General features: G+C 44.5%; 1 protein-coding gene across 1 annotated transcript; it reads left to right on the top strand.

Annotated features, from left to right (window-relative positions):
- Nucleotides 1–13,394: 13,394 nt before the first annotated feature.
- On the top strand, nucleotides 13,395–24,722 carry LOC115475932 (melanin-concentrating hormone receptor 1-like). Its single transcript, XM_030212007.1, has 2 exons — nucleotides 13,395–13,464; nucleotides 23,683–24,722. Exons 1-2 carry the CDS (start codon nucleotides 13,395–13,397, stop codon nucleotides 24,720–24,722), a joined length of 1,110 nt encoding a protein of 369 aa, XP_030067867.1.
- The last annotated feature ends 2,406 nt before the right edge of the window (nucleotides 24,723–27,128 follow it).

The following is a 27,128-nucleotide window of genomic DNA, read 5'->3' as shown; positions in this document are numbered from 1 at the left end:
AGGGAGCATGAAAACAAAGAGCCAACAGGCGCGCGGCACCCCCCCAGCGGCGTGCACCCAGGGCGGACCGCCCCCCCCCCCCACTGGTAAGGAGCTTTCAAAAATCATGAGCAAATGCCTTGACTTGATGGAGCGGGTGGGGGAGAGGGGGGGTCACTGCTTTCTAAACAGGAAATCACTAAATCACCTCAGGAAATCACTAAAAAACCTACCTCTTCAAAAAGGCCTACCCCAACGACCCCACGTAACCCTCTTCACCTACCAACACAGCATGACTATGATTGAACAGGACATTACACAATCTTCACCCATTCCGACCCTCCACTTATACCTCATATGATCACTATACAACTTTGTATTTGTTATCCACCGACTGGGCAAACGCCTTTGATAGTACTATGTAAGCCACAATGAGCCTGCAAATAGGTGGGAAAATGTGGGGTACAAATGCAACAAATAAATAAATAAACAGATATTACTAACTAACTAACATTTCTAAAGCGCTACTAGGGTTACGCAGTGCTGTACAATTTAAATATAGAAAGACAGTCCCTGCTCAAAGAGCTTACAATCTAAAAGACAAGAGAACAATCTAGAGGATGAGTGAACAGTTAATCTGATAGGGTGGATAGATTGGGGCATTCTATATTTCTCAAGCGGTTAGGCGCCGAAGGCAGCATTGAAGAGGTGGGTTTTAAGCAGAGATTTGAAGATGGGTAGGGAGGGGGCATGGCGTATGGGTAAAGGAAGATTGTTCCAGGCAAAGGGTGAGATATTTAGCTGGTCATGGTGGGAACTTTATATTAGACTTACAACGTGCCTGCTGACAATTTAAATCATTTTTTGTTGGGAGGGGGAGGGTGGACGTGCTCAATTGGGCATCCATTTTAATCCGAACCCAATTTGGTAACAAACCTATGAGTCTTCATTCAAGGTATCTGAGGCTGTCTTCTGTTTTCAAGATACCCTTTCTGCTCCCATTTTCAGGATACCTAACCATGAGGTCAGAACCACCCATCGAGGTCCACAGACAGATTCCCTCCAGAACTTGATAGGCATATAGCAGAGTCTGACCACTAGGTGTCACTGCTTAATGATGCTGGGACTCCTTCCTTCCTGGAGCTCCAACTGCTGTCACTGAAGCATCTTTCAGTCCCAAGGAGCAAAGAATATTCCCAGGAACTGAATCCTGGGCTGACCAACTTCCATTTTTTTTTTTTTAAAACAAGCAGCACAAATATGCTTGTTCTTCAGAGTGAGAGGACAAATTTGGGATAGTAAAACTAGGACTGTAGTTGTATGACAATTGTAATGCAAAGATAGGAAAAACTGTTTCTCTGCAGGACACTTTCCTTTTGGTTGCCCTTCAGTTAATTGTAAAGCTTCATGCCACTGCTTGAGATAAAATTACTGTCAGTGTGAAGATTAAGGCTTTTTGTGGACTATGTTTGGACAGGACTGAATCTTTGTGACATATGGACTAAATTACTCTTACTGTGCCTCGCTCTGTCCCCTAGTAATTGTAAACATCTTTAACAGGAGAACTGCCAAGAAGCTGGGAGACGAGCAGGCTACTGCTTTTCCTAACTTTTCAGTTTGGATGACAAGATGTCACCTTCCCAGTTTTAAATATATTGCCTTGCCTCTGTGCCTGCCATGAGGTAGAACCAGGACATGGTTAGGCAGTCCTAGAGGACATGAAGCTTATATGGTGCTCTTTAGAACAGAAGAGCTGCAGAGGTCCATCACTACGGAAGCTGCATGTAACCGAATTAAACATGTCTTTGTGTCAGTCAGTCATTGTAACATACCTGGGATTATGAATGCATAGCAGATCAGTGCTGAACTTACTGTAACATAGTAAATGATGGCAGATAAAAACCTGTACGGTCCATCCAGTCTGTAGAACAAGATAAGCTCATTTTACATGGTATGTGATACTTTATACCCGAGTTTGATTTGTCCTTGCCATTCTCAGGGCACAGACCATAGAAGTCTGCCCAGCACTGTTCTTGTACTAAAAGTTCTGAAGATTCTGGAATCCTAAAGAGTTACAAGATTCCGGAATCCCAATTAGTAGCAACATTCTATGTAGAACCCCAAAGAGTAACATAGTAACATAGTAAATGATGGCAGATAAAGACCTGAACGGTCCATCCAGTCTGCCCAACAGGATAAACTCATTTATATGGTACGACCTGAGTTTGATTTGTCCTTGTCATTCCCAGGGCACAGACCGCAGAAGTCTACCCAGCACTGTTCTTGTACTAAGTTCTGAAGCCAATGTTGAAGCCTCTTAAAATTTACACTCCAGCCCATCCCTATCTATTCATTCACGATCAGGGCGTAGACCGTAGAAGTCTGCCCAGCACTGGTTTTGCTTCCCAATTACCGGCGTCGCCACCTAATCTCTGCTAAGATTCCGCGGAACCATTCCTTCTAAACAGGATTCCTTTGTGTTTATCCCACGCGTGTTTGAATTCCATCACCATTTTCATCTCCACCACCTCCCGCGGGAGAGCATTCCACATATCCACCACCCTCTCCGTGAAAAAATACTTCCTGACATTACTCCTGAGTCTGCCCTCCTTAAGCCTCAATTCACGTCCTCTAATTCTACCGCCTTCTCGTCTCCAGAAAAGGTTGCCATAGGGAGAATTCAGGGCATATTTTTATATTTGTACCATTTTTTTAAATAAGAATTTAAATTTACAAGCAATAAAATAACTTGCAGAGAAAATAACACACAAGAATTATTTCAATCAGGTAATTCTATACTCTTCCTTAGACCCAGTGGCGTAGCCATGGGTGGGCCAGGGCCCACCCTATTTGGACTCAGGCCCACCAAAAATTTTGGCACTCTTGCTGTGGCTGGCAGAGATCCTCAAACCCCATCAGCTGAAGATTTCCTCCTCTTCAGGCAGCTGGTGCTCCTTCAAACCGCAGCTGGCAGAATTTGCCTTGAGCTGACACCTCTGCACGTACTTAGTTTTCATGCATGCACAGCCTGCTGGCCGTGGCATCAGCTCAAGGAAAGGGCTGCTGGCTGCTGTTAGGAAAAGCACTGACTGCCTGAGCAGGAGGAAATCGTCATCTGGCGGGGTTTTTTAGATCCCTTCTTGCTCAGTTATTTAATATTTTGGGCTTGCAGGTGGAGGGAGGGACAAAGAGCAGACAGCAGAGCAAATCAGAGCCGAGGGGGGCTAGAGACGGGGGAGCATGAATTCTGTGCCCAACCACCTTAGACTCAGGCCCATCCAAAATTGACTGTCTGGCTACGCCCCTGCTTAGACCACAAAATAGGGAGAGTGAAACAAGACAAGGAGATCAATTAAACAACAGTAAACAGAAAAAAACCGTGGTATTAACCTGATTATCCCCAGTTATTATTTATCTGAATCATCATTCCACATTGATCGTCTGGTTGGCTTCTTCAAACCCAAAACGGTGTATATTCAATTTATTTCGTTGAAAACGTACTTATTGTCCAATATTAGTAGAAATAATACACCTAATTTCATTTTTTCTCTTTTAAAACCAGAAATTATTTAACAATGCGAACACTTGAGTCTCTAATCCAATTCCCACTGATTAAGGTAATCCCAGTTTCACAGGCTTCACTGCTTTTGAATTAATATTACTAAGTAATAATTTATATTACTAAGAGGAATCATTACAATGTTTGTACCATTTTTTGCAAAACCCCTTTTTAAATGTGACTTTCTCAAAGGTTGGTGCAAGGCCTGAGATTGGAACAAAGTGGAAGTCCAAAGGAGAGCTTTTTTTTGAGGCGGGGGCGGGGGGGAACTCAAAGTTGCGTGTGCACCCAATTTAATTGCATAACAAGCTAATTAATGTCAATAATTGGGTGATAATAAATTATTGGTGCTAATTGGCAATAATTAGAATTTACAAGAGCCTCTTTAAAGATGCACATGTACATTTTTTCACGTAGATCTGAAAAGGGGGCAGGACCATAAAGAAACCTTTGAAAATTAAAAAAAGAAACCTTCCGTAAAGAAACCTTTGAAAATTAAAAAAAAAACCCCACCCTAATTTATGAAAAACATACAGGTGTGTAGCCCATTCTATAGATCTTAAAATAAACCATACCAAGCCAATTTGCCAAACATCCGGTGGAAGCTGGAACACAAAAGCTGGCAGAACGGCTGACATGCAAAATGTCGATCTGATTGTGGAGAAAGCAGACTATGAAAACAGCCTGATCCGTTCCGGGGGCGACAACACCCCACTTCTCTCCTGTGCCTCCCTTTTGATCAATGAGATGTGGGCTGGTTCCTACAGGGCCGGCAGCATTTCCCAGTTCACACAGATGAGAGAAATCAAAGGCTTGTAGAGTTCTAACTAGACACTTGTCCTGTTTGAATCTCTTAGTATCCTGCATTTGCAAGTTCTTTTCCTTTGTAACCAAGCAATCGTGAAACATCAAAGTGCATTTCCTTCTGAGTTCAGTAAGCTCGGGGCTCTATTTAATGACAGTTTTCAGTTTTATGTCTTTGCTTCACGTTTGATTATGTTAATGACACTATTCTCCCCCCCCCCCCCCCCCCTTATTAATGTTTATTAATGAATAGGAGAGATCAGTACATAAGAATAGCCATTCTGGGTCAGACCAATGGTCCATCTAGCTCGGTAATTGGGTGGCGGGGGGAAGAGGGGTTGGTGGTTGAGAGGCTAGGATAGGGGAGGGCAGACTTATACGGGGTCTGTGCCGGAGCCGGTGATGGGAGGCGGGACTGGTGGTTGGGAGGCGGGAAATACTGCTGGACAGACTTATACGGTCTGTGCCCTGGAAAAGACAGGTACAAATCAAGGTAAGGTATACACATATGAGTTTATCGTGGGCAGACTAGATGGACCGTGCAGGTCTTTTTCTGCCGTCATCTACTATGTTCCAGCAGTGGCCAATCCAGGTCACAAGTACCTGGCAGAAACCCAATTAGGAGCACCATTCCATGCTACCAATCCCAGGGCAAGCAGTGGCTTCCCCATGTCCGTCTCAATAGCAGACCATAGACTTTTTCTCCATGAACTTATCCAAACCTTTTTAAAACCCAAATATGCTAACCACCGTTACCACATCCTCCAGCAACAAATTCCAGAGCTTAAACTATTCTTTGAGTGAAAAAATATTTCCTCCTATTTGTTTTAAAAGTATTTCCACACAGTTTCTTAGAGTGTCCCCTGATCTTTGTACTTTATGAAAGAGTGAAAAATCAATTCCCCTCTATCCGCTCCACACCACTCAGGATTTTGTAGACCTCAATCATATCCCCCCCCCCCCCCCCCAGCCATCTCTTTTCCAAGCTGAAGAGCCCTAACCTCTTTAGCCTTTCCTCATAAAGGAGCAGTTCCATCCCCTCTATCATTTTGGTAAATCTTCTTCGAACCTTTTCTAATTCCACTACGTCTTTTTTGAGATACAGCAACCAGAATTGATCGCAATACTCAAGGTGAGCTCACACCATGGTGTTAGGAAAATCAGTCTCTGGCTCTTCCAAGCGTTCTGTTCACCTGCAAATCCTCCAGTGTTTCTCTCCTCTCTGTTCTCCCTCCAACTGCCCTTTCTTCAGTCCAAACCTTTGGTATCCAAGGGTCAGATGATACCTGTGGACCAATCACATATGATGACATAATGTCCAGCCAGCTTCATGGTCAAGAAGCGAGCCTTTGTTCAGTGGCATGCAAACTCCCTGTCTGATCACCATACTCATGGAGCCGTGTCTCTCTCTCCTCCAATGTTCCCAGGAGATAACGGGACTAGTTTGCAACAAAGAATATGTCCTTGGATGAAGTAATCTTGCAAGGCTCAGCAGTAATTCCTTTCTGTAACCAAGCTGGTTTCTGATAGTTATAGATGTCTTCAGGTCAGAGGCTGTAGAATCCATATTCTTATAAGAATGGTTCCGGCTTTTATAGGCCAAGACCAGCAAAGGTGAGATCTCAGGTAAATACCCCTACAGCCCTAACCTCGTTAGCCTTTCCTCATAAGGGAGCAGTTCCATCCCCTCCATCATTTTGGTAAATCTTCTTCGAACCTTTTCTAATTCCGCTATGTCTTTTTTGAGATACAGTAACCAGAATTGAACGCAGTACTCAAGGTGAGCTCGCGAGGCATTATAATATTTCTGGTCTTATTTTGCATCCCTCTCCTAATTATTCCCAGCATCCTGTTTGCTTTTTTAGTCGCCGTCACACACTGGGCAGAAGATTTCAGCGTATTGTCTACAATGACACCTAAGTCTTTTTCTTGAGTGCTGACTCCCAAGGTGGATTCTAGCATCAGATAACTATGATTCAGATTGTTCTTCCCAACGTGCATCTCTTTGCATTTGCCATCCTTATTCGACAAACCCTGATTCTACCTCAGCCTTACTACAAGCCAGGGCTCAGCAATTTGTTGTGCGAATTTGCGGAGTTTATTTTCTCTTTTGTCGCCACTTTATATGTCATGTTCAGTGGCTGAAGGCACGGAGCCCTGCGTTATAGCTGGGGCTATGAGTTGAGGCATTTTCCATAATTCATTCTGCAAAGGCGAGATGCTGCTAGTTTTGCTTTCACTGGGAATATTTTTTGAGTATCTTCAATCACGTGCACATATGTCCCTTTTTCTGCTGAAGATTTCAATCCCTGGCAAAGTTTTGATACAGGCCCAGGGTGCTATGGAGGGGCATAATCGAACGGGGGCGCCCATCTCTAAGGACGGCCCCATAAAGGGGCATCCCCGACCGTATTATCGAAACAAGATGGGTGGCCATCTTTTGTTTCAATAATATGGTTGGGGACGGCCAAATCTCAACATTTGAATCGACCTTAGAGATGGCCACCCTTAGAGATGACCGACATTGGTTTTTCACTGATAATGGAAACTAAGGATGGCCACCTCAAAACCAGCCAAATCCAAGCCATTTGGTCGTGGGAGGGGTCAGCATTTGTAGTGCACTGGTCCCCCTCACATGCCAGGACACCAACCGGGCACCCTAGGGGGCACTGCAGTGGACTTCACAAATTGCTCCCAGGTGCATAGCTCCCTTACCTTGTGTGCTGAGCCCCCCACCCCCTCACAAAACCCACTACCCACAACTGTACACCACTACCATAGCCCTTAAAGGGTAATGGGGAGGGGCACCTAGATGTGGGTACAGTGGGTTTTGGGTGGGTTTTGGAGAGCTCCCATTTACCACCACAAGTGTAACAGGTAGGGGGGGATGGGCCTGGGTCCTCCTGCCTGAAGTGCACTGCAGTACCCACTAAAAACTGCTCCAGGGACCTGCATACTACTGTGATGGAGCTGGGTATGACATTTGAGGCTGGCATAGAGGCTGGCAAAAAAAGGTTTTTTAATTTGCTTTTTTTTTGGATGGGAGGGGGTTGGTGACCACTGGGGGAGTAAGGGGAGGTGATCCCCAATTCCCTCCGGTGGTCATCTGGTCAGTTCAGGCACCTTTTCAAGGCTCGGTCGTGAACAAAACGGGACCAAGTAAAGTCGGCCAAATGTTCATCAGGGACACCCTTCTTTTTTCCATTATCGGCTGAGGACAGCCATCTCTTAACCACGCCCCCATCCCACCTTCGGTACAATGCCAACACGTCCCCTTGAACTTTGGCCGTCCCTGCGACGGAAAGCAGTTGAGGACGCCCAAAATCGGCTTTCGATTATGCCAATTTGGCCGCCCTTAGGAGAAGGGTGCCCATATCCCATCTTCTGCAACCTGGTACAATCATTGGTACTCAGTCACTTGGACTACTGTAATTCACTCTACGCCGGCTGAAATCACTGCCAGGAGGGTGCACTGGCCTGGCGGTAGTCTCATTGGGGCTCATGCTGCAAGCGCGTAGAGCCTACCGCGGCTTAGTAAAAGGGCCCCTCAAGGCGGTCTACAACAAGTTTAGGTTTTTCTGGAGAGAGTGCCTAGTGCTACCAGTTGAGTGTTAACATGGATTCTTCCAAAAATAATTCCATAACTTAGAAATGCACCTTAGCTCTAGCATACCGAGGGCGGGGTGGGGCGGTGGGGGTGGTCCACCCCAAGTACAGGTGGTAAGGGGGTGCACGGAACAGGGTCACGGCTTGCCATATCTTCCAGTTCCCTGCCAGGGCTGCCGAGAGGGGGGGCAGGGGGGGAAAAAATTCCCCGGGCTTCCAAGGGGGGCCCAGCGCCGGGGTCAGGCCACTGGCACTGCAGTTCTTGGTCTCAGCTGCCTACCTCCTCGGCTCCGGGCCCCCTGCATTCAAAGCGGCAGTCACAGATCGCCTCCCTTCCGGCCTTCCCTTCCTGTGTCCTGCTCTCACGGAAACTGGAAGTTACATCAGATGAGGGCAGGACACAGGGAGGGAAGGCCAGAAAAGCGGCGATCTGCGACTGCCGCCTTGCATGCAGTGGGCCCGGAGCCATGGAGGCAGGCAGGTGAGACCGCGGACTGCAGCGGTGGGGGGAGCGACGGGTGGGGGGGGGGGCAGGGAGCAGCAGGGGGAGCGACGGAGGGTGGGGGGGAGGGCGGAGGTGGAGCGGCCTTGCCCCGGGTCCGGCCGAGTCTCTCGGCGGCCCTGTCCCCTGCCTCCTCCTATTACAACTTCTTGTTCCGGGACAGGGGACCGGCAGAGCTGACGTCCGCGTACATGCTCCCTTGCTTGGAGAAGGGAGGTACTGCACCCTGAGTGGCAACTAAGGTAGGTATAGACATACACTCCCTATCTCAGACAGCCTAAAAATACTCGGAGTCACAATCGATCGCAACCTCACTCTTGAGAGCCAAGTAAAAACCGTAATAATGAAAATGTTCTACTCAATGTGGAAACTCAAACGAATAAAACCTTTCTTCTCAAGAGATATCTTTCGAAACACAATCAATGGTCCTCAGCCATGCAGATTACTGCAACGCTATCTATGCAGGATGTAAAGAGCAACTCACAAAAAAAAACTCTAGACCGCCCAAAACACAGCAGCCAGACTGATATACGGTAAAACACGATTCGACAGCGCTAAACCCCTTCGAGAAAAGCTGCACTGGCTCCCAATCAAAGAACGGATCATCTTCAAAATCTGCACCTTAGTCCACAAAATCATCTACGGCATAGTCCCAGGATACATGACAGACCTCATTGATCTACCAACTAGAAACAGACTCGGATCAGCACGATCATACCTAAACCTACATTACTCAAACTGTAAAGGGCTAAAATACAAAACAATTCACGCATCTAACTTCTCCTACGTAAGTGCACAACTATGGAATGGACTCCCGCATGCAGTGAAAACAATACATGACCACCTAAATTTCAGGAAGTCATTAAAAACCCACCTCTTCAAAAAAAAAAAAAAAAAGCTTATCCCAACGATCCAACATAAATCCCCAAACCCTGCAACACAACATAATCAAAGATCGAACTGGACAATCTACCATCCTCTTTCCCCTCGACTCATGATGCCTGATTCACCTCTATCTCATTTGACCACAACACAATCTTGTATTTGTTATCAACCGGAATTGCAAATGCCTTTACGGTACTTTGTAAGCCACATTGAGCCTGCAAATAGGTGGGGAAAATGTGGGGTATAAATGTAACAAATTAATAAAAATAAATAAAATAATGAAGGCACCAAAATGATTTTCTGGAAATGCAACACTCTTAATACAAAAATAGAAAGAAATACTGTGGGCTGTGAATTCTTATTGGCAGAATGACCTTCCTGCAATTAACTGCCGGAGTTACTAAGATGCACTACAGTCCTAATGTGGTAATATTGCAAATGCACGTTATTTTTCTGCAGGTTGCATTTTATGCAGTGGGACCTAGTTACTAACAAAAGGGGTCCTTTCACTAGGCTACGTTAAAAAGTGCGATCACAAAATCACACTCAGATATCACACATCTGCCAGTCGAAATGAAAATCAAATCCAAACAAGCAGAGTGGTGTTGTCTGTATCAAAACAAGAGCAATCAAAATAGTCCAACTTAGTCAGAGCTTTATGATGTGACCTGGGAAGAGTCACTTAATTTTCTTACAAGTCCGCGTCTGGGTTCCCTGAGGAAGAAATACGAAACGGGACCGTCGGAGTCTATACACAGGACAGATTCGTCAGTGACTCTCTTCCACAAAAGATAAGTTATTTTGTGGGTTTTTGACGTTTTAGAGCTGGAACTATGTGTAAATAAAATCATTTATAAATATAAGAGAAGAAAATAAAATTACACCTATTTTGGGTTTTTTTTAAGTCTATGATGACTTATTGTGTGTGCAATCAATGATTAAAATTCAATATTGCAGCACTTGTTGAGACTTTCCCCCCCTCCCCCTTTTTTCTGGACTAAGTTGGACTATTTTGATGTCCTTGTTTTGATATAGACAACACCACTCTGCTTGTTTGGATTTGATTAGGTTAAAAAGTGGCCTTAGCCCACCATTTTGCATGTTATCCCCACAAGCTGAGGCCATTCTTACCACAACTGTCCATATTGTACAGTTTGGAGAAAAGACAGCTGAGGAGGGATATGATAGAGGTCTATAAAATAATGAGTGGAGTGGAACGGGGTAGAGACGAAGCGTCTGTTTATGCTTTCCAAAAATACTAGGACTAGGGGGCACGCGATAAAATTGAAACTGAATCTGTAGAGCCGTAACAATTTAACTGGCCAGGAGACTCTCCTGCCTACTTAAATTGCTTTACATCACAGTTTTCAATTAAATAATCAATAGAAATCAAACAAAATAAAACATGGAAAAGAAAATAAGATGATACCTTTTTTATTGGACATAACTTAATACATTTCTTGATTAGCTTTCGAAGGTTGCCCTTCTTCCTCAGATCGGAAATAAGCAAATGTGCTAGCTGACAGTGTATATAAGTGAAAACATTCAAGCATTACTATGACAGTAAAATAGATACCATTGGAGATTCTACATGGAATGTTGCTACTACTGGAGATTCTACATGGAATGTTGCTACTATTGGAGATTCTACATGGAATGTTGCTATTCCACTAGCAACATTCCATGTAGAAGGCTGCGCAGGCTTCTGTTTCTGTGAGTCTGACGTCCTGCACGTACGTGCAGGACGTCAGACTCACAGAAGCAGAAGCCTGCGCGGCCACATTGGTGATCTACAAGGGCCGACTTCTACATGGAATGTTGCTAGTGGAATAGCAACATTCCATGTAGAATCTATAGAAATCAAACAAAATAAAACATGGAAAAGAAAATAAGATGATACCTTTTTTATTGGACATAACTTAATACATTTCTTGATTAGCTTTCGAAGGTTGCCCTTCTTCCTCAGATCGGAAATAAGCAAATGTGCTAGCTGACAGTGTATATAAGTGAAAACATTCAAGCATTACTATGACAGTAAAATAGATACCATTGGAGATTCTACATGGAATGTTGCTACTACTGGAGATTCTACATGGAATGTTGCTACTATTGGAGATTCTACATGGAATGTTGCTATTCCACTAGCAACATTCCATGTAGAAGGCTGCGCAGGCTTCTGTTTCTGTGAGTCTGACGTCCTGCACGTACGTGCAGGACGTCAGACTCACAGAAGCAGAAGCCTGCGCGGCCACATTGGTGATCTACAAGGGCCAACTTCTACATGGAATGTTGCTAGTGGAATAGCAACATTCCATGTAGAATCTATAGAAATCAAACAAAATAAAACATGGAAAAGAAAATAAGATGATACCTTTTTTATTGGACATAACTTAATTAAATAATAAATTAAATGATAAGAAAATCCAATATTGTTTTGTAATTTGCCTTGAGTGACACAAAAATTTGATTTGCAAATAAAATCCATGTCATTCTGTTAATTCTTTACTTTCCCTTATCTCTCTCCTTTTTCATACCTGGTTGAAAATCTTGAGGACTTTGGGTGTGGCTGTGGATGTGTGTGTTGGGGATGGGGTGTTATTTGTTTGGTGAGTGGATGAGTGGGGCATGAGTTTGTTGTTGGGTGTGCAGGCATGCATTGGATAAAGTTGGGGTTAGATTTTGTGTGTGTTGGGTGCAGATGGGGTTAGGGGTGTGTGTTGGGAAGGAGTAGACATAGGGTGTGTATAGTGGGTGGGTCAATATGTGTGTTTTGAGATGGGGTTAAGGGTTGTGTGTTTTGGGTGGGGGTATGTGCATTTGGATGGGTGTATGGAGAGTTTGTGTTGGGTGAATGTGTTTTGGGTAGGGGTTTAGTTTGTGTGTATTGGGAGAAGTGTGTATGTGTGGGAATATGAGTTTGTGTGTGTGTGGGGGGGGGGGGGGAGGCGTGAGTGTGTTGTGTGATGTTGGTTGTGTGTTTGTGTTGGATGAGTGTATGTGTGGGGATGTGAGCATATTTGTATGTTTGTATATGTTGGGTGACTATGTATGTGTGAAGGTTGAATGTATTTGGCATGGAGCTGTGTTTTTAGTGGTGGTGTATGTATGTGTGTTGGCTATGGAAGTGATTGCTGAGTAGTGGTGGCAGTGGGTGATTGTGTTGGGTAAGTGACTATGTGGGTGGTTTTGAATAAGGTTATATATGTTGGGACCGGTTGTGTGTGTTGGTACATGTGAAGATTTGAGTTGGGGGGGGGGGGGGGAGCTGTTTGTTGGGTGGTGGTGGTGGTGTGTATTTTTGTTGGGTGAGTATATGTGAGCAGCTGTGAGTGTACTTGTGTGTATATGTTGAGATGCGGGTGTCTCTTTTGAGGCTGGGGATGAGAAGGGGCTACTGATTGCTCGGGGGGAACTTTGCCTGCCAGAGAAATGTGAAATGCAAGATGAAAGCCGGGAAGCTCGTACTCAGGTCAAGTGCATTCCTCAGGTTCAGGCGAGCAGCGGACGGACCTTGCTCACTTGACAATTGGCTTCAGGCTGCACTTTTCTCACAGAGCCACATCCGTTCCAGGTGACAAGACTCCGAGATTTGCTGCAGATAGATTCACTAGTCTACCCCCCCCCCCCCCTCCCAGTCACACCATACAGAGTTTTCTCAGCATATATATGTGCGTGCAAACACTGCAGCTCAGACTTAGAAAAGAGCTGGATCTGGGTGGGATGCAGCCAGGTGCCCGAGTCCTTTCCCTCTGTAGAATTCAGGCTCCTTGAGGGATGCTATTGACTGATTTGCACCCTGGAGAGCTATTTCCGAGTCTGTATCCGGCTGAGAAGTTACTCTGAGCTCTCCAGAGCCCGTGGGATGGTACTGGACTGGACTCCCAGGGTCGGGGGCAGGGATGATGCTCCTCCTGGCTGCGGGGCTAGTGGCAGATTGCAGAGGAACTGAAGCTTTGCACGTCCTGTTCTTCAGAGCGCGGCTACTTGTCGGAGTGTTTGTCCTGTGCCCTCTGTGCTGTGCTCCTGGCAGGGTCCTGTAGGCTGGCACAGTCCTGAGCTATGGCAGAGTCCGGGACGGGCTTCCCCAGCGACCTTCAGGGCTCCAATGCCACAGCCTTCCCTGCACCAGGTAAATACCAGCAGCTCTAATTATTCCCTTGAGAAATCACTGCTAATCTTGCATGGTGTTAAATTGCTGGGTCTGTCTGGCAGTCGCTGGAGCTCCCACAGCGGGGTCTTCACTCCTCCTGTGGACTGATGATGCTGGGGTACAGCCTGGATGTTTGGACTAAAGTGGGACATTGGGGTTGCTGAATAGGAGTTAGAAAGAGGATGGTGTGTCCACTTCTACAGAGGAGGAGATGAGAAAACCTGCCCTGGAGATAGGTTTCAGGTGGTCAACAGCTGGGTTAGATTCTTAAGTTCTTAACAGTAGGGACTGGATGGGGCGGTTAGTCCTTTTTCTGCTCTCATCTACCATGTGCATACATTATTGTCACTATATGTGACCTCATGGGTATATAATATCTTTCTATCTATCTTTGTAGAACAGACTAGTGACCAGGGGGACCCTCTAGGTCTGAAATTGATTTGTGAAAGGAGTTTGTCTCAGCTCAGTATCAACATAAGTAAGAAACATTTGATGATTACAGGCAAACTTACTCTGGCACACTCTCATCTGTGAGCTGAAAGATGGACTAGGCAGAGAAAGTGATCTGCCCAGTGCAGTGTGAGACAGATTGGTAGGGTAGTGTACAGGGCAGGAAACCTGGACCTGCGTGTGTACACAAGATTGTACTGTACATGTTCAGTGGCATGTATTTGTGAGAAGGAAGCTTGTACTGTTACTGCTCAGCTGTGCTGAAACTTGCACACCCACTGCTTGTGCTACACTTTTATGTGGGGTGGGGTGTCTCTATTTATCTAGCTAACAGCAGGGGTTCTCAACACAGTCCACTGATTGTAAGCTCTGTTGAGCAGGGACTGTCTCTCACGTTCAAGTGTACAGTGCTGCGTACGTCTAGTAGCGCTATAGAAATGATAAGTAGTAGTAGTAGTCTTTGGGATTCCAGAATCTTTGCTACTCTTTGGGATTCCGGAATCTTTGCTACTCTTTGGGATTCCGGAATGTTGCTACTCTTTGGGATTCTGGAATCTTTCTAACCTTTGTCCTTATCCCTTGTTTGTCTGTCTGTCCTAATTAGATTGTAAGCTCTGTGGAGCAGGGACTGTCTCTTCATGTTGAAGTGTACAGCGCTGCATACGTCTAGTAGCGCTATAGAAATGATAAGTAGTAGTAGTAGTCTTTGGGATTCTGGAATCTTGCTATTTATTTATTTATGGTTCATTTCTACCCCACATTTTTCCACAAATGCAGGCACAATGTGACTTCCATGAATTACAAAAGTAAAGAGATACAACACAAGAATTTTACAGTAGAATAAGGATGAAGCAATTAGGGTGGCTAAACAGCAGAGTTACTGATTGAATACACTTTTTCAAAAAGGTACGTTTTCAGCAGCTTCTTGAAAAGATGGTGGTCAGCTTGCGATTTTACGTACAGGGGATAAGCATTCCAAGTCTTTGGGCTGGAGTAGTGGAAAGTAGAGGCAAAAAGAAACTTGTACTTAACACCCCTGCAAGATGGGGAATGTAGTTGTAGAAAGGTGCGTGCTGTTGTGATGGCATTTCTACGTGGGAGATCTATTAAAGGGGTCTTGTATTCCGGAGCTAATCCATATATTATTTTATGTGTCAAAGTGCAGATCTTGAATGCGATTCATACTCTTACAGCTAGCCAGTGTAGATTGAAACGTAGGGGCTGCGCAGGAACCATGCGCGATTTGCCCAAGATGAGTCTCGCAGCAGTGTTCTGGGCGGTCTGGAATTTCCTCAGTAGATGCTCCTAGCAGCCTGCATAAATTCCACTGCAGTAGTCCAGGTGACACAGAACCAACCAGTGAACGAGTGTGCGGAAGAGCTCTCTTGCTACTCTTTGGGAATCCGGAATCTTGTTACTCTTTGGGATTCTGGAATCTTGCTACTCTTTGTCCTTATCCCTTGTTTGTCCTGTTTGTCCTAATTAGATTGTAAGCTCTGTCGAGCAGGGACTGTCTCTTCATTTTCAAGTGTACAGCGCTGCGTACGTCTAGTAGCGCTATAGAAATGATAAGTAGTAGTAGTAGTAGTAGTCTTTGGGATTCCGGAATCTTGCTACTCTTTGTCCTTATCCCTTGTTTGTCCTGTTTGTCCTAATTAGATTGTAAGCTCTGTCGAGCAGGGACTGTCTCTTCATTTTCAAGTGTACAGCGCTGCGTACGTTTAGTAGTGCTATAGAAATGATAAGTAGTAGAATCTTGTTACTCTTTGGGATTTCGGAATCTTGCTACTCTTTGTCCTTATCCCTTGTTTGTCCTGTTTGTCTGTCCTAATTAGATTGTAAGCTCTATCGAGCAGGGACTGTCTCTTCATGTTCAAGTGTACAGCGCTGCAGAAATGATAAGTAGAAGTAGTAGTCTTTGGGATTCCGGAATCTTGCTACTCTTTGGGATTCCAGAATCTTGCTACTCTTTGGGATTCCGGAATCTTGCTACTCTTTGTCCTTATCCCTTGTTTGTCCTGTTTGTCTGTCCTAATTAGATTGTAAGCTCTGTTGAGCAGGGACTGTCTCTTCATGTTCAAGTGTACAGCACTGCGTACGTCTAGTAGCGCTATAGAAATGATAAGTAGTAGTAGTAGTCTTTGGGATTCCAGAATCTTGCTACTCTTTGGGATTCCGGAATCTTGCTACTCTTTGTCCTTATCCCTTGTTTGTCCTGTTTGTCTGTCCTAATTAGATTGTAAGCTCTATCGAGCAGGGACTGTCTCTTCATGTTCAAGTGTACAGCACTGCAGAAATGATAAGTAGAAGTAGTAGTCTTTGGGATTCCGGAATCTTGCTACTCTTTGTCCTTATCTCTTATTTGTTCTGTTTGTCTGTCCTAATTAGATTGTAAGCTCTGTTGAGCAGGGACTGTCTCTTCATGTTCAAGTGTACAGCGCTGTGTACGTCTAGTAGCGCTATAGAAATGATAAGTAGTAGTAGTAGTCTTTGGGATTCCAGAATCTTGCTACTCTTTGGGATTCCGGAATCTTGCTACTCTTTGTCCTTATCCCTTGTTTGTCCTGTTTGTCTGTCCTAATTAGATTGTAAGCTCTGTCGAGCAGGGACTGTCTCTTCATGTTCAAGTGTACAGCGCTGTGTACGTCTAGTAGCGCTTTAGAAATAATAAGTAGTAGTAGTAGCTAGTCAGAACTTCAGGATATCCACAATGAATATGCATGAGATTAGAAGTAGTGCTTGCTAATTTATGTCATGCATATTCATTGTGGCTATCCTTGACTGGCTAGGTGCGAGCCTAGGACTGGGTTGACAATCCCTGCTGCTGTTTATGCTGTACCTGTTCACTGCTGGGGTAGTGTGTTTGTGTGTGTGTGAAGCTTGTACTGTTGCTCTCTGTGATAAACCTGTTTGTGAAATATGTGTGTGCACACGCACATGTCATGTGAAATTGCAGCGCTAGTGTCGTTGCTGTACCTATTCTGTGTTGTGTGAAACTTGCATAGCTGCTGTTAGTGCCACACTTGATGTGTGTTAGGGAAGCTTGCACTGTTGTGGCCTGTGCTGTTCTTCTTTTGTGATTTGTTCACGAGTCTTGTGCTGCAGCTCCCATGCCAAGTGTGACAAGGAAGTTTCCACAGCTGCTGCTTGGATTGCACTTGTATATGGTGTGCATATGAGCGCGTGTGTGTAAGAAGGAAGTGTGTACAGCCGCTGCTTGGACTGCCCCTGTTCCGTGGTGTGCATATGTGTGAGAGGGGAGTTTGCACTGTTGTGTGTATGTGTGAAGCTTGCATGGCTGCTGCCTCTTTTGTGGGCTGGCACAGAGTGTTGGTGTGTGTGTGAGAGAGAGAGGGAAGTCTGCACTGTCACTACCTGGGCTGTACTTGCTCTGTGGTATGCTGGAGCTGTGTATGTGTGTGTGCACGTTGGAGCAATGTGTGTTTGTGTATGTGAATCAGAATAGCAGCCAGATGAACCCGGTTGGTTTCATGCCCTTTAACGCCCAGTTTTAAAATTTCAAACCCCCAGTTGAAGTCATCTTAGCTTTTTAAAAATCTGGACTACAAATTCCAGAACAGTTTGTGAACTTGCTGAACTTTCTACACCAGGTACTTGACAGATCAGATCGTCCGGAAACCAAATGCTCTATCCCTCCACCTTACAGAATCTTAGCTGGTTGTGCATCCAGTACAAGCAAACCGTTATGCGCTGGTTTTGGACTCTCTATTTCCCAAACTCGTCTTCTTTCAATTAGCAAATACACCAGTACTTTGAAAAGAACACGTCTGAATAACCGGTGTTTCTCTCTTCCGAGCGCCTGCAAGCGTCTCAAGACACAAAAATAATGACGATCACCCGGAGAAAAGAATTTCTATTGATCCTGTGTAATGGAGAAGGAACAATGTTCTCTGATGGAGGCTAATTACTGTTCTGGTGAGACTGGAGGCCTCAGCGGCAGCCTCGTTAGACTAATGATCAGGTGCTTTTGGACACAAATCTGCACAAAGTAAGAGAGACAGAGAACAGGTCTTAATTGCACAGATTTAAAAAGAAATGTCTCGCAGACATGACCTGCCTTCTCATATCCCTGTCTACTAATCATTTCTATAGCACTGCTAGACCTAGGCAGCACTGTACACATTATCTGCAAGTCCTTTCTCTGTCCCTAGAGGGCTCACAATCTAGGTTTTGGTACCTGGGGCGATGGAGGGTTAAGTGACTTGCCCAAGGTCACAGGGGGCTTCCGTGGGAATTGAACCCAGGTTGCCAGGATCAAAGCCCACTGCACTAACCATTAGGCCACTCCTCCCTCCGCTGGCTACCACTGGCCTTGAGATGCAAAGTCCAGCTTCATTCTTCCAACAAAGAATCATTTTCCCCCCAGTCCCTGGGGTATCTGTGCTGGATGGAGTTACAGTGTTTCTGCCTCAGTTCCACACTTCAAGAGATGTATGGCTAGTTGAGATGATGGTGCACAGCTTGGAAAATAAGTAGGGCTCTTAACCAATCAGATCGTTTGGCTACCTTCCTATAACAAAATGGACTTATCTGTTTGCCCATCTCAAGAGAGAACTTGCCTGCAACATGAAGAAAAAGCTGGCCCAGATCCCCATTGCATGTGATAAAGAACACTCCCTGTTTTCTTCGGTGGAGCATGGAATAGCCTCAGGGCAGGACCAGGCAGTTGCCTAGGACAACAGCTTCTGAGGGGGGCAGCTGCGGTCTAAGCAAAAGAATAGATCCTGACAGCTAACAAGCTCAACGAACCATGAATGTGTTCTTTTGGAAGGTGGGCAATTTTCAAATATCCATTTATCTGGGCAAATGACTTTTGGGAACTGTCTTCATTTCTGTGGGTGTGATATATATCCACACACAACAAGTTTAGCATTTCCAAGCGCAATGCCTGTGGGGGGGGGGGGGGGGGGGGGAGGGTGGCAGATTAGGGGCCTGAAAGTAAATTTTGTGTGTGTGTGTGGGGAGGGGGGGGGACATAAACCTGAAGGTTTGTCCAGGCTTCTAATTTGCAAACCTTCCCCTGCTTCCCAATACTAAAGTGTAGCCAGTATAGAGGAACATGGTCTGTAAGGAGCTGCCTTACAACTGCTGGTTCTCTACCTCCCATTCTTAATGGACCCTGGTCCTCTTTACGATCACTTCTCTTGCTCAGCAGGTGTTGCTACTAGAACACTCAGCCCTGTCGCAAGCTCACCACTAACTGTATCCTTTAGATTGTAAGCTCTCTTGAGCAGGGACTGTCCTTCCCCATGTTTTAACTTGTACAGCGCTGCGTAACCCTTGTAGCGCTATAGAAATGCTAAGTAGTAGTAGTAGTATCTCATGGCAGATCTGTTACCTAAATTCAGTGCGTTTTTTTTCTAGAAAAAATGTGCCAGTACTCAAATGCTAGGCCACCTTTCAGGGGTGGGGTGATCACTGAAGGACCCACCCCACAATAGCCAGGCTCCCTGCAACCAGTCACAGAATCTATGACAAGGCAGAATTGGTGTGTAGAGCCTGAGCTCTTTCATTAAAACTTGGGGTCCATGGGTAAATTTTAGCAGACAATGGAAAAGGTGCTGGTACTCAGTACTACTACTACTTATCATTTCTATAGCGCTACTAGACGTACGCAGTGCTGTACACTTGAACATGAAGAGACAGTCCCTGCTCGACAGAGCTTACAATCTAATTAGGACAAACAGGACAAACAAGGGATAAGGGCAAAGAGTAGCAAGATTCTGGAATCCCAAAGACTACTACTACTACTTATCATTTCTATAGCGCTACTAGACATACGCAGCGCTGTACACTTGAACATGAAGAGACAGTCCCTGCTCAACAGAGTTTACAATCTAATCAGGACAAACAGGACAAATAAGGGATAAGGACAGAGGTTAGAAAGATTCCAGAATCCCAAAGAGTAGCAAGATTCCGCGCAGAATCCCAACGGTAGCAAGATTCTGGAATCCCAAACACTACTACTACTTATCATTTCCATAGCGCTACTAAACGTACACAGCGCTGTACACTTGAACATGAAGAGACAGTCCCTGCTCGACAGAGCTTACAATCTAATTAGGACAAATAGGACAAACAAGGGATAAGGGCAAAGAGTAGCAAGATTCCGGAATCCCAAAGAGTAGCAAGATTCTGGAATCCCAAAGACTACTACTACTACTTATCATTTCTATAGCGCTACTAGACGTATGCAGCGCTGTACACTTGAACATGAAGAGACAGTCCCTGCTCAACAGAGTTTACAATCTAATCAGGACAAACAGGACAAATAAGGGATAAGGACAGAGGTTAGAAAGATTCCAGAATCCCAAAGAGTAGCAAGATTCCGCGCAGAATCCCAACAGTAGCAAGATTCTGGAATCCCAAACACTACTACTACTTATAATTTCCATAGCGCTACTAGACGTACACAGCGCTGTACACTTGAACATGAAGAGACAGTCCCTGCTCGACAGAGCTTACAATCTAATTAGGACAAATAGGACAAACAAGGGATAAGGGCAAAGAGTAGCAAGATTCCGGAATCCCAAAGAGTAGCAAGATTCCAGAGTCCCAAAGACTACTACTACTACTACTTATCATTTCTATAGCGCTACTAGACGTACGCAGTGCTGTACACTTGAACATGAAGAGACAGTCCCTGCACGACAGAGCTTACTATCTAATTAGGACAGACAAACAGGACAAACAAGGGATAAGGACAAAGAGTAGCAAGATTCCGGAATCCCAAAGAGTAGCAAGATTCCAGAGTCCCAAAGACTACTACTACTACTACTTATCATTTCTATAGCGCTACTAGACGTACGCAGTGCTGTACACTTGAACATGAAGAGACAGTCCCTGCTCAACAGAGCTTACAATCTAATTAGGACAGACAAACAGGACAAACAAGAGATAAGTGAATATTAAAGTACCTCCTCAAAAAAAGCCCTGCCTAAATTAATGTTCCGTTACATTTATCACTGAATGATGACTTGATGAGCTCCAAGCTGTAACGGTATGGAGGTTTTATGTTGAAGAGTTTTGCCACAGGCACAAAATAGGATAAACCTCTCTTGTGTGCCTGCTGTTTAGAGCAATGGGGTTTATTTTTCAGAGAGGTTGCTTAGACTGTTAGTAAATGACAGCAGAAGACAAGCAAGTGGCCCACTGCCATCTGGTCTAACTGGAGATATATCCCAGAATTGAATATCCAAATGATTGGTGGTGCTCGGAAGTTACCAGATAAGGCCAATATTCATTGCCAAACCAGGATAGGTAAATGGGCATAGCTCGGAGTATATTATATGCAGTCCAACATGCCCCGTTAGCAAACCTGGCATTAAATATCTGTGGACTCTGGATAATTTCTGGGTCTACCCTGATTCTGCCCCCCTGAATGCTCTGGTGCAAACTGGATAGTACCATGGTGGTCAGTGCTAATATTCAATGACACTATCCAGTGAAATGTTGTTGACTATTAACAATTGGGATGGCCAGTGTGATTTAACCCGGCAGGAACCTCTCCCATCCAGTTAAGTCATTTTTAATATTGACTCCTAAATAGGTGCCAATACTAGCTTGATGGTTGCCCAAATGTCCAGTCTTCTAGGTTTCTGTGTAGTCTGCCAGACAGACAGTCTGTGGGAGCTCCCAGGTTTCCATTAGAGCTTCTAGTGATTGCTGTATTTGCAGCCTGCTAGAACAACCCAACAATTATCTACATTTTTCATTATAGCTATCCAGACAGAACTGGCAGCATTTTTGCCTGGGCTGCCACTAGGACATTTCACATGTATTTTCAACTTTGCTGTTCACTCTGGTGCTTAAAGTGTTCAATAGTGATCCTTTGGAGATGGGAGACATTCTGTGATATCAAGGGAGGTCAGAGAGGTTCTGGTGAGTTTGATGAAGGAATTGTTCAATAGACCTTCGGTAGTGGGAGATGTTCTGTGATGTTAAGGGAGTTCAGAGAGGTTCTGGTGAGTCTGAGGGAGCTGTTCAATAGACCTTTGGAGATGAGAGACATTCTGTGATGTTAAGGGAGTTCAGAGAGGTTCTGGTGAGTCTGAGGGAGCTGTTGAATAGACCTTTGGAGATGAGAGACATTCTTTGATATTAAGGGAGGTCAGGGAGGTTCTGGTGAGTTTGATGAAGGAATTGTTCAATAGACCTTTGGAGATGGGATTCTGTAGGACTGGAGAAAAGTGAACATTGTCCCTCTTTATAAAAGTAGCCAAAATCATGAATAAAATGTGGCTTTATACATTTGCATCAGCTTGGGAGCAGTTGAAGTAAGAGTGTAGGTGAGTATTTTATAACCTATGCACGTGTTTTGTGACTTTGCCTGTGTTATACCCAAACGTTACCTACACTTGGGTGTAGATGCATATGGTAGTGTGCATTGAATGCATTTATCAGTCCCCAAATGAAAGCAGCTCACAGCGGCCATTGGACATGCCTGTGAAGGCTCCGTTGGCTTGCACAGCTTTGAGGAGGGATGCTACAAATCAGTGAGGTTGGTGGTCGGGAAGGGGGACTGGTGAGGCACTTGGGGAGGTAGTGTGCTTGTGTAGGAATAGGTAGGTACGGGAAAGGTGCTGGGGTTGGGCAATAGAGATAGAATTTCACTGACTGTATCAGCTAGGCTTTATATGCACAGAACCTGAGCAGAAACTGAGTGATTTAGCCCAGCTAGAAAACAAATATTAAAAGCAACCATCTGAAGGTTTAGGGGTAAATTCAAGAAATGGTGATGAAATGTTGCACACTGAGCATGAATTCTATAAGGGCAGTTCTGCATGGAACTAGTGAATACTAGTGTAAGTGCGAGGATAAATGCCTAACCTTAGGCGAGAACACTTACGCCACGTCAACGGCTGCTGTAAGTGCTCGCGCCTCACTGCTGGCAGTTAAGCACATAACCCAAGGTATTCTGTAACCTGTGCACCTAACTGCTAGGCCCGCCCCTGACTTGCCACGCTGCTCCCATAGCCCCGCCCCTAGTAATTGCATGCGACAGAAATTGCACTTGCAGTTCTAGAATAGTAACTAAGCTCAGTTGCGTGTGCAACTGCCAATTAATACCAATTTAAGCCAATAAATGGCTAACGCCAACGATCAACCAATTATTCAATTAACTTGCATGTGCAACCAACCTTATTCTATAAACTGAGCACTCATCTTTGCACACTAACCCCCCCCCCCCGACTTCTATGAAAAGCACTAAAAATTACATGAGCAATTTAGATTGAATAACAAGCCAATTAGCGCTGATAATTGAGCTCTTAACAAGCAATTATTGGTGCTAATTGAATTTAATAAAAATTTAAGCATTGGTTCCAAAAAGGGATGAATCCATGGGCGGATCGGGGCGTTCCTTAATGCACATTGTTATAGACGAAAGGGGACCTGCGCCTGATTTAGGTGCAGGGATTTACACCAAGGTGTCATTGGTGTAACTGGTCATACCTAAATGTAGTCACGGCTCCTGCCACTAAGCGTTATTCTATAAACAGTGCCTAACTTTAAGCGCTGTTTATAGAATAGCACTTAGCGCTGGGTTTTTTGGCGTCAATTTTTTAGGCGCCATTTGTAGACATCAGTCCTGGTTTAGGGAGTTAATGTCTATAAGTTACTCTTGTTTTGGAGGGTCCTGTGAAAGCTTGTACAGCAAAACATGTGTGTGGGATGAGCTTCGGATGGTACCTTAAGATTTTCCTACTCTCTTCTTCTTCCTTACAGATGTCCATGAGAGGAAAGAGAGGAGCAGCACTGTGCTTCCCGTCATCTTTGGCATCATTTGCCTGCTGGGCACCATTGGCAACTGCATTGTCATTTACACCATCAACAAGAAACCCAAAGGCAGCCATAACATAGCCGACATTTTCATAGTCAGTCTCTCTGCGACAGACCTCCTCTTTCTACTGGGGATGCCTTTTCTTATTCACCAGCTCTTAGGAAATGGCATTTGGCACTTTGGAGCTACCATGTGCACTATCATCACAGCGTTGGACGCCAACAGCCAATTTGCCAGCACTTATATACTCACAGCAATGTCGGTCGACCGCTACTTGGCAACTGTTCATCCCATTCGATCTTCCTATGTGAGGACTCCGTGTGCCGCCGGGCTGGTGATTTTAGTTTTGTGCCTTTTGTCTCTGGTCACCATCATCCCAGTGTTCATGTACACCCAGCTGATTGAGCTGTCTAATGGCAATGCTGGTTGTGGCATTATCCTACCCAATCTATCCATTGACATCTACTGGTACACGCTGTACCAGTTTTTTCTTGCTTTCGTCATTCCTTTTCTTATCATCTGCATAGTTTATATTAAAATCCAAAAGCACATTTCCTGTGTGGTGGTTCCCCTTCCCCAAAGGAACATCAGGGCTAGAACAAGGAAGATTACCAGAACGTCTGTGACCATCTGTCTGGCATTTTTCTTTTGCTGGGCACCCTATTATTTCTTGCAATTGGTCCATCTTAAAATTGCCCAACCCACAGTTGCGTTCCTCTATGCTTACAACGTAGCAATCAGTCTGGGCTATGCCAACAGCTGTATCAACCCTCTGATATACATCCTCTTAAGTGACACCTTCAAAAGGCATTTGGTGAAGGCAGTGTGCCCGGGACAGCAGGTCAGAAGAAGTGCAAGACATGTCCCTAGTGAAGTTAGTCCATCTGTCAGAATCTGTTCTGGACCAGCTCAAGAAACATCCTTTAGTATAATGTACTCTCATAACATAGATAATTATATCTCACTGTCTGTCTCAGTTCCTTGATGCATTTCAAAAAGGCTGAATTTTCATTTAATAAATTCTTAAATTAATGGCCTACCTGCATTAAAAAAATGGACTCTTTAAGAAGAATCTTTTGCAGGTTTCCCCACCAGAAGCTCATTAAAATATGGGATTCTGTGTTTGCTGACAAAGGCTGGCTGGGGCCTCATTAATGAAGGTTGAAGTGCAGAAGGGCCACTCGAATCTTTTGTCAAACAGAACTGTACACCGTTCATTCTAGCATTGGCTTTGCTAATTAGGAACAGCAAGTAACCAGCTTTTAATGGGAAAATGTACCTTTCTGTTGAGGGGAGATGTTAATTGGGATAAAGGCATTCGTTTTGCCCAGATGAGAAGACAACTGATGCTGTTATTCGTTTCGCTACAGCGCCAGATCGGGGGTGTTACTTTCTTTCAGAATATATAAATAGTTCAAAAAGCAAAGAAGTAATTGGCTTCCATAGTCTGGATTCCTGTACTTATAATTCTGACTTCCAAAATATAAAAAGACTGGACAAACGGTATCTTTTGACTTGGAAATAATTGCTCGTCAAAGCCCTACACATTGTTGGAATGAGGGTAAATCTAGTGATAATAAGGGGTTGATTAGAACACTGAGCAGACAGTTTTTCAGGTACATGGATTCAGTATTTTATTGCACGATCAGACATAAGTATGCTGGTATTGACAACGAACAGCGTAAATACATGAATGAGCCCACTCAAGACTAGTATCTTACATAAGTACATAAGTACATAAGTAATGCCATACTGGGAAAAGACCAAGGGTCCATCGAGCCCAGCATCCTGTCCACGACAGCGGCCAATCCAGGCCAAGGGCACCTGGCAAGCTTCCCAAACGTACAAACATTCTATACATGTTATTCCTGGAATTTTGGATTTTTCCAAGTCCGTTTAGTAGCGGTTTATGGACTTGTCCTTTAGGAAACCGTCCAACCCCTTTTTAAACTCTGCTAAGCTAACCGCCTTCACCACTTCCTGAACAAATGTTTATTTCATCGCAGCGACTGCCACCACCCCTACGTGGCACATTCTTTGTAGTTTCTTGCATTAAAGGCACAGAAATGAGACTGATTTATATCGTGACTTTGGGATGCCATCGAGATTAATTCTGGAGGAGAATCTCTGTGGTAATGGAGAAGGTTTTGGTTCTGGACGGAGAGCAATCAGATGGCTGGACAGTGTTGTTGCGCAGTGCCAAAGAAGTTGGGCAGCTATTGCACTTTTGAGCCAGTATTATAACCTGTAAGGAAAGGGATCACATTTTGATTCCGCGTTTGGGAAAATGAGCGCATTAATTACTGCACTAATACCCAGAACTTGTTGATGTATGTTTGATATCACTTTGGAAGCACTGGACATGGATTTTGCTAAAAATGGGACTGCGTGAAGTTAAGAATATGAGAGACGCCAGGCTAAGTCAGACCAGTGTTCCATTAAGGTCTCTGACAGTAGCCCATCCGGGTCACTTAAGAGGAAAAACCGAAGCGCACTCAACAAGATGGTCCATTCTCTCGTATTCACTCCCAGCTCCTGGCTGTAAGAGATTGTACACCCAAGGCTTCCTGCGGATTTGGATTTAGCTTATGAGTTCAAAGCAAGCTACATTCAGGTACAGTAGATACCTGATTCTTTATGGTATTAGAACAGCATTTTCTCCTCAGTTCTTATGGATACTTCCCTATTTGGACATGTGAAACCTTGAAGTCCAATACAACCTGTAAATAGAAGAAATGTATATTTTACAGAAAGTGCTACAAGCAGGAGAAACCAACAGAGCTCATTGATTGGCTGAGAATATGTTGATAGAATGGATCTCATCATCGGCCTTTGGAAACGTTTACTTGGCAAGAGCTTCCTCATATGTAACTAATTCGAATGCATGTTTAGTGACATTTTCCAGAATTTTGGGAGCTATTTCTCTACTTAAAGCTCTTTACAAATCATTGCGTTTCTAATGTTTTACTACAATGCAATGTTTGTGATAAGCCAAAAGCCTGGTGCAATGTTTGGGATGAGCCTTGCTCCAAAAGTCTGGCTTTTTTTTTTTTTTTTAGGCAGGCTTTTGGAGAGTCGGTTTGACTGGGCCCACCAGATAGAGATCATTTTTGGGTCCCTTGTCCCTTGCCTATCTCCTCTTTCCTCCTTTTCTGTGAGAATGTATAACTTTACTGCTTTTTAATGGAGTTGCTTTCCATTTCTATAGCGCTACAAGGCTTACACAGCACTGCGCAAACATAGAAGAAAGACAGTCCCTGCTCAAAGAGCTTACAATCTTACATATTCTGTTGTAACCTGTATTCCACTCTGCCCTGGTAGCTAGAGTGGTTTAACATGATCAAATAAACTGTAAATGTTAGTACAGTACTGGTATTTTAACATTTTCTAA

The sequence above is a fragment of the Microcaecilia unicolor genome, chromosome 8, assembly GCF_901765095.1.
Source record: "Microcaecilia unicolor chromosome 8, aMicUni1.1, whole genome shotgun sequence".
In the NCBI taxonomy this organism is placed as follows: Eukaryota; Metazoa; Chordata; class Amphibia; order Gymnophiona; family Siphonopidae; genus Microcaecilia; species Microcaecilia unicolor.
This window is presented reverse-complemented; position numbering and strand designations above follow the sequence as displayed.